At 41.3% G+C, this 8,594-nt stretch overlaps 1 protein-coding gene across 1 annotated transcript; it reads right to left on the bottom strand.

Annotated features, from left to right (window-relative positions):
* Positions 1–2,821: 2,821 nt before the first annotated feature.
* CLEC14A (C-type lectin domain containing 14A) lies at positions 2,822–5,115 on the bottom strand. The gene has a single exon (XM_017895452.1). The coding sequence runs from the start codon at positions 4,740–4,742 to the stop codon at positions 3,267–3,269; it is 1,476 nt and encodes a 491-aa protein (XP_017750941.1). The 5' UTR covers positions 4,743–5,115; the 3' UTR covers positions 2,822–3,266.
* Positions 5,116–8,594: the final 3,479 nt, after the last annotated feature.

An 8,594-nucleotide genomic window follows, 5' to 3' on the forward strand; every position in this document is an offset into this window, starting at 1 on the left:
CTGCCTGAATCTGAGATAATTTAAATATCAAAGTAAATAATGATGGTAACTTTTTGAATAAAATAGAAGTTCATAAATATATACTGATACAAGTAAGATATTGAAAGTTTCCTAAGGAACCATATATTTACACAGTCTCAAATTACCTCCCCACAAAACACTTATTAATTAAGAAGGAAGAATTTAGAGTTGAGAAGTCTGGCAAACACCACCTTAATTGAATGATCAAAGTTGACATCACAAATAATGTGACAATTTGAAATCACATGCCAACTGCTAAGAAGCAAAAGCAAGGGAAACAAAGCATCACTTCTATAATATTCCATCCAAAGATGGGCAGCCTGGATGAAAAACAAACCCTAATTAAGAACACGCTACAAAGTAAATCTGTCCAATTATCTTAAAAACTGCTGATGTCATGGAAGTCAAGGAATGACTGGGGAACTCTTCCAAACTGAAGAAGACTACAAAGACATCTAAATGCAACACATGGGTGGTACTTCCAGATGACAAAGTAAGTTTCTCTGAAAAATCTGCTCCTTGTTAAAAGCAGTGAGGAACCTGGAAAAAATTGTCCAAATCATATCTTTTGGTACTCTTATTATTAACCAAAGACCTGCAATGGCCCAAAAAGTGTTTATTCAAGAAAAATAGCTAAATCTTGGTAAGAATAGTGAGCTTTATGGCATTTTAACTTGGCCTAGTTTCATCTTCCATTGCCCAGCTCTGCAGAAGCCTTCAAAAGCAGCAGCATTGCAAACATAGTAGCTGTGAAGACCATCATCCTAGCAGCCACTAGGAGGGGCAGAACAGGTTTGGAGTTTTAATAGAGCCCCATCCACACAGAATTATCACTATTTGACCTGTCACTGAGCTTCATGGAAAAGCCCCATTCACAGGAATTATTATTTGACATGATTCAGAGTTCACTCAGTGGGAAAAGTTGTATTTCTAGAGTATTTCTTCAAAATATTAAGTGGCAATTAATTAACATAGCAGCTTCTCAAAGGAGGAAAAACATAGGACTATAGCTTGAGATAAAAGATATGGATTTGAGAAGCACAATATAAGAAGAAAAATACTATAGAATGCTTGTTGTGGATTGCATTGTCCTCTGAAAACATGTGTAAATTAGCCCCTGGTACCTGTGAATATGACCTTATTTGAAAATTATTATTTGTGTTAAAATTGCCTACAGTATTCAGTGCTGTAACATGCTATACCATCTAGGTTTTTGTAAGCACGTGCTATGATGTAGACACAATGACAAAATTGCCTAAAAACACATTTTTCAGAATGTATCCCTATTGTAAAGCAATGCATGACTATGTATACACACACGCACACACACACAACAGTTCAGCTCAGTTATAGATAAAGCTATTTTTCAAATTACAAAAGAAAGCATCATATGTTCTACTCTAATTGTTACCTTCTCTACTGAGAGATCATGTGAAGGAGAAAGATAAAACACCAAGATTGAGATGAACTGAGATATAATGTGACAAGTCAGGTTGGGGAACATGGGCAAGCCATTTACTGTGCTTACCTGATTTTTAATTTAACTTGTAAAGTAATATCTAAAACTCCCTTGAATGTTGTTAATTCTATTTTTTCTGTAATTTTATTTAAATGTAACTATTTAGAAACGTATTTAGTATATGAGGCAAATTACCTATTGTTTTATTCCTTTAATGTTATAATACTAAATATATATATTTATACTTAGGAAATGAATTTATGGATTGAGCTGTTTTAATTTTTAGTCATATTTTATAATTGATCACGTACTAATTGTAAGTCTGTTTTCCATTGTATACATTGTACACACAAGAACATTAAAATAATTCTGTGAAAATAAAGTCTAAGCTTCTTTCTGTTTTTATTCCTGTTACTAAGATTGTTTCTCTGCCTCTCTGCATGCACCAACCCCCATACTCTTAGTTTTAAAGTCTCAGCATACTAATAAAAGTGGGATATCTTCTAGGGACCTTGATTCCACGAGACAGTGATTTTATTATGTCTTAATTATTTTTCATAGGAGTGCTTCATTTAGATTACTTTCTCACACTCCCCAGTTATAACAAGATGATAGGTTTTGAAAAATTCGTCACTTATTTCTTATACTATTATTTCTTATGGTGAACTGTTTACCATGCCTTTGCCCATGTAAACACTTGTAAAATTATCATCATTGCAAGATGAACAAGTATTGTTATTGCACAAATTCTTATCAAGAGAAAAAGAAAATGGCTTGGTATTCAAGTTTTCCATGGGTTTAAAATGCACAAGAACCTAGCAACTTTGGAGGAAACCCAGCTTACTTTTTCTTTGATGCAACCAGAAGATTGCAAATCAATACTTAGCATTAACGTTTTAATTGAGAATTAACATCACCATAATTGAAGATGAGGATGAGCACTTTGATGCTTAGGAGGGGGCTATTTGCTTGGGGAGGTCATTACACTGGAAAGCACAAACATTGGAAGGGGAAAAAGCAAATCATGTGTTTCCTTGGGCAAGGACATAAAGTAAACACTTGAATTGTTGGTCAACCATAATTTGCTTCTAGAGCCAGCAATTCTGGCAACACTACACTTTAGATTTATAGCAAAGCACACCAGTAGCAGTGACTTTGAAAACAAAGGATAAAAGAACCAAGGGAAAAGTTACAAGTTCTTAAAGATCTGTGTCTCCTTCCAGGAAGGTAAGGATCTTTCCCTCAATCTAAAAGCAGAATGCACTCTTGCTGCTTACGCCCAGCATGCCCTCAGCTGTTCCTAATTACTCCCGGAGGAAGCCAGTGATATTTGAGTCTGGGTTATCGACAATCCTTATTTTTTTTTTATTTTTATTTTTTTCCCCTGGGATTTCAAACCAATATACTCCCAGCCTGAACAACATAGAAGATTTCCTTTCCATTTTGGTAGAAATTATTCTTTAATGTAAATTATATTGTGTTCTATTTGTTTCCAATGTCTTGAAAAGTTCAATCACTTCTCCAAATCCTCCAGAATAAACATAAGAAAATATCTCTCCCCAGCACTACCTGGTCCCCCAATATCACCATCCTAAAGGCACTTCCACTTCCTCTATCTTCAGGGAAGGAGTGTGAGTTCTGATTTAGCTCCTCCGTGGATTAGAGGGAATTTAGAGGAAGGGGGATTTCTTCAGAAATCGTCAGTCACACAAGTAAGTTCCTCTTGGTTCCCTGTTTCATCAAAAGTGAAAAACTGTTCACATGAGTTCCCATGTCCCCTGTTTCCCTACGCATCACCAGAGCCAAGAGAGGACTCCGCCAGCAAGGCACCCTCTGCTCTGTCCCGCAGACCACAGTCCCCGACCTTCACCCCATTGTTTGTGCAATGTGCAGAACTGGAGCCCAAAGCAGCGGGCTCAGGATCACCCTCCAGGCCCGGCGGGCCCATAGACTCCTTCCTTGGCTGGGAAGAGGGGCTCTTGTGAAAGCAGAGCTTGACAAGCCCCAGCACTGTCATGGTCAAGATCACCAACAGTACTACTGCTGTGCTCACAAATATGAAGACCACGGCGGAGGAGGTGTCAAAAACCTGAGGAGTGGCAGAGGAAGTCGTAGAATTAAACTTCGAAATCACGCTCCCTGATGGGGTGATGGTGGCCTTTGACTCGGCTTGAAGGGACATTTGAAGGGTAGACATCGTGCTCTGTGATCCCCACCGCGGAATCTCAGGAATAGATGTTACTGAATTGTCTTGTTCAGGGACAAGTGGTATCTCTCCCGGCTTCTCGTCGACGCTGATTGACCACGTTCTCTGCTGCACGGGGGTGGTTGCAGTGGCCGGCGGGAGCCTAGTGGACACCCTGGTTCCCCCAAGGGTCGGCTGTCCTTCCCCACTGGTCACGCAAGAGCGGCCGTCCTTCCCCAGCTCGAAGCCGGTAGCACATTCGCATGCAAAGCCTCCCAAGTCGTCTAGGCAGTTAGGAAGCTCTGCGCACTTGCCAGCACGGAGGTACCTCCCGGGGCAGGGACACAACACATCCCCTGAGGATAGTTTGTCCCAGCGAGCGCCGATTTCGTCCGCGATGCAAGTAACTGAGATCGAAAGCTGTCCCCCGCAGAGCGCACTCACCTTGGTCCCAGGTGGACTGAAGTCCAGAGCGGCGCTGTACAGCTGGAAGGGCGCGCGATAGCTCAAGTTAGAGGCGGCCCCGGGGCGCGGCGCAGGACACAAGACCTCAAACTGGTACTTGCACAGGTAGCCGTTGGCGCGCAGGTGGCATCGCATCTCCTTCCAGCCTGCGGGTTCGACCCCACCGGTGGCCTGGAGTACCGCGCATCTCCGCGCGGTGCAGGAGCGTTGGGGCTCCTCCACCCACTGCAGCGTGTCGCTTTCGAACCCGCCGGCGTCGGAGGAAAGCCAGGAGAAACCCCGCAAAGGCTCGTTCTCCAGGGTGCAGTGGGAACGCCCGCGCTCCAGTGCGACCCAGAACAGCAGGTCTTTGGAGCCCCCTCCAGGCCCTGGGCCTGCCCGCAGGAGCGCGAGAACAGCTCGCAGCTCGGCGCCCCCACGCACGGTGCTGAGCGCCCCACCTCGCAGGTTGCAGGCCTCCTCGGCCGCCTGTCGCTTCATGGTAGCGTGGTGCAGGCTGTAGCAGGCCCCGGAGGCCGAGCAGCCAGCACGGTCAGCAGTGGGGTGTTCGCCGCCGCCCCGCCCGAGCCAGAGCGCCTGCCAGAGGAGGCACAGGGCGAACGCTGGCCTCATTCTCTGAGGCCCCGCACGCAGAGCTGCTCCCAACTTGGATCTGTCCCGCTCGAGGACGCGGAGCAGTCTCTGGAGCGCGGTCACCGCCCTCTACAGCTGGCTTCCCCAACCCGATTCCCCCTCCCTTCCCCTCCGCCCTCGCTCCCGACGGACCCCCCAGCTGCCAAGAATCCCCCCGCGGGCCCAGCGGCCAACAGCTTCCCTTAGGCCGCGACAGGAAATGTGTGCGGAGCGCTGCCAGGCCCCGTGCAGCCCTGATTTATTCTGGGGTCAGGAACACAGCTGGCGCCGGGGCACAGAGGACACAGTCGACTAGAAGGTCAAACACCCTGCTTAGAGCAAGAGGAGAAACTCGCCACTGGGATGAAGTGTGTGGTTTTTCTCCGTTCAGGGAGTTTCATCAGGACCGCAGAACCCATAACACGTAGGCGAACATAGGCAGGAAGGACTGGAGAAAGGAACTGGCTTATGATTGTAAGACCACGCCCGTCTATTGTGTTTCTGTCCGGAGCTGTGGAGTTACCGTCAGCATAATTCGTAGACGGCTCCAATGTTCGGGAGGCCTGCGCCTGTGAGAGAAAAATAACCTTGTGAAACAACTTAGCATCTCCTTTCGCCACCAGAGGCAGCACTATTTAACCGCATATCTCTCTTTGGGTCTCTGCTTCTCTATTATGTCAAGAGATTTCAGGCGTGCTAACTGCGAGTTAAAGAATTTGGAGTTGTTTGGGTATTTTAAATGGGAAATTTTGCTTCTTCCATCAGCACTTGCTTTAGAAGTGGTCAACTATAATTTGGTGTTTTTCACTTCCACTTGTTTCTCTTTGAAATGGACCATATTGATTCATTAAAGAAAGGAAATGTATTTCTAGGACTAAATGAAAAATAATGGCCATAGATCTTACTGTTCGGTTGTTAGCTTTCCTTGCCACTATATTGGTTTATAAATTCTTCAAGTTTATAGGTTATGCATAAGTGAGTTGTGGCCTTATAAATATTCGAGAACAACTGCCCTATGTGTGATTTTAGCCTTGAACTATTTTAGTATCATTTTCTCCTATGATTGAGTGGCAGCATTTATAATAGTAAGTTGTAAATATCCCCTTTAAGGAAAATTAGAGTTCAACATCCTTAAGATATGAAAATGTTTATTCCATTATAATGAATATTGTATACTGTCAAAAAATATCTTGTAGTTTGAAAGATGGGTGAGCCAATTTCTTCAGAATTCCAGTGGGTGTTTTGTTTTAATATAAACATTTCAACTCAATGGGAAGTAGCAAGGAATTAAAGAGGAATAAGGAAAGTAAAGGTTAAAAACTGTACTGTTATGAAAGGATTTCTTGTTAGCAACTTAGACAATTCAGTATCAGTTTAGGAAATATATCATCTATCTTGGTTCATAATGGCCAAATACGTTGCAATCAGAAATACATAAAGAGTTTCAGCTAAGCTCTCTTAGAGATGGCTGATGCTTTTAAATATCTTTAATCAGAATGAAAGTTGTCATTCCATGAAGAAGGCAAATAAACTCACTTTGTTGTACTGCATTCAGGTTAATGAGGGGTGGGAGGGAAGGTTTCAGGATCACATCTGTATGCTTCCATCTTATGTTTACCATAATTCTCACTTTTTTTTCCTCCAGGAAATTCCTTGTATCTTAACAAACAACAGTAAACCCATGAGTCATCATCATACTTACCTTGCTTTCGCTGAGGTAGAGCTTTGCACTAGGATTTCTCTCCTGCCTTTTCTATTTCCTGATTTAAAGAACATTCATCAGTTCTTCTCTTCAGATGTCTGAGAATCACCTTAAATGTGACTTTGCATTTATATTAGGTAACTTAATGTCTTATAAGAAAGAAACATGAAAATCCAGCAATCGAATTGAATGGATTTTAAAAAATACTTAGTAACTTGGGCCAGCTCTCCACAGACCATTGCACTCTTATGACTGTGTTTGTAAATGTGTCCATGTAGCACAGTACTTTTAATAAAATCTTTTTCAAACTTAAGTAGTCAATGGAAATTTCTTAGATATCTTTAAAAATCATTTGGGATGAGATGAGATGTCTATAGTAAGAAAGAATGAATGGCTGGAAAGCTTACAGTAAATACATGATCTCACTCTCTGACATTCTGTCTAGGGAAGTGGGATTATAGCAGAGAACACATTGGCCATAATGACTGTATATCAGAGTACTGACCATGACTGTGACCATATCATGGAATGACACAAGAGTTAGAAAGAAGTAGCTCAAAGTAGGACATAAATAGTTTTGTAATTAGTTTTAAATATACAGTTGATCTGACCAAATTAGAAATGGAGGAAAGTTTCTATTTTTAAATAATATTTATTAAGATAATAATACAGAACCATTTTACCCTCACTGGATTCCAAATGCCTAAAAATCTTATAATACCAAATGTGAATCTATTGGCTCTTTTACATGTTACAGATTAGAGCAACCACTTTGGAAAAATTTGACTTTTTTTTCACTAAAATTGAATATTTGTAAACTCTAGCACTTCCATAGTAAGGTATAAAACTAAGAGAAATTTTTACACATGTACAACAGAAGATACGTAAAAAATGTTTATAGTGACACTATTCATATTAACAAAACCTTGAACCAATCCAAATATCCAAAACAGTATAAAATAAACTGTAATATATTCACTAATTTAATATTATATAGGAGTCAAAATTAGTGCAACATAGTTTCAAGCAACAATATAAATTAATTTTAGCAATACAATGTTAAAGGACAGAAGTTCCAAAAATTATACAGAGCCTGACAGTTTTATACAATTAAAAGAACAGTACTAGATATATGTTTGTATATTCTTTACAAAAATAATTACAATAAAATGAGATAAGAGAAACAATAAACATAAGATTCTTAGGGATGCACCTTTTGGGTGAGAGGAAAGAGAAGGATGGAATGTTGGGAGAAATAGAAGTCTTGATATGGGCTGTTGATAGAGTCCTAGCTTTTGTTTTGTGCAGTGGCTTTGTGTCACTACCCAAATAATGGAATCTTTATTCCATTGTTAAAATAAATAATTAGTAATGAGCAAATAAATCAAAACGGCTATATCTGAATAAATAATAAGTGAATGGACGTGAAGCAGGAATTAAAATTAACCTAATTCTGAGTGGCTGAGTTTCGAAGTAAAAGTAAAATCAAAATGTTAGTTACATTTAAAATATATCTTCAGTAAGTTTTCTTTTTTTTTATTATTATTATAATACTTTAAGTTCTGGAGTACATGTGCAGAACATGCAGGTTTGTTACATAGGTATACACGTGCCACGGTGGTTTGTTGCACCTATCAACCTGTCATCTACATTTCTCCTAATGCTATCCCTCCCCTAGCCCCCCACCCCCGACAGGCCCCAGTGTATAATGTTCCTTTCCCTGTGTCCATGTGTTCTCATTGTTCAACTCCCACTTATGAGTGAGAACATGCAGTGTTTGGTTTTCTGTTCTTTCTGTATTAGTTTGCTGAGAATGATGGTTTCCAACTTCATCATGTCCCTGCAAAGGACATGAACTCATCCTTTTTTATGACTGCAAGTATTCCATGCTGTATATGTGTCACATTTTCTTTACCCAACCTGGGTATTTTGCTCCACCTGAGTGCATTGCTTGCGGCCTGGAAGCATTTCAGATACCTTAGTGCACCTAGAACCCAAGCCCAAGGGTCCACAGGATGGAGCCATGAGCCAGTCCTGGCTCCCCAAGACTACAGCGCATAGTTCAGCTGTGCTGAACCAAGATCATTGGCCCGCACTCAAGTCGTGGAGAAGCCCACATTCTCAGAGCACTAAGAAGGGTAAGATGTGTG

Source organism: Rhinopithecus bieti, unplaced genomic scaffold (assembly GCF_001698545.2).
Source record: "Rhinopithecus bieti isolate Rb0 unplaced genomic scaffold, ASM169854v2 scaffold_1306, whole genome shotgun sequence".
Classification (NCBI taxonomy): Eukaryota; Metazoa; Chordata; class Mammalia; order Primates; family Cercopithecidae; genus Rhinopithecus; species Rhinopithecus bieti.

What these genes read in the sequence shown, in the direction of transcription:
- CLEC14A (XM_017895452.1), bottom strand. Translation starts at nt 4,742, where the DNA reads ATGAGGCCAGCGTTCGCCCTGTGCCTCCTCTGGCAGGCGCTCTGGCTC.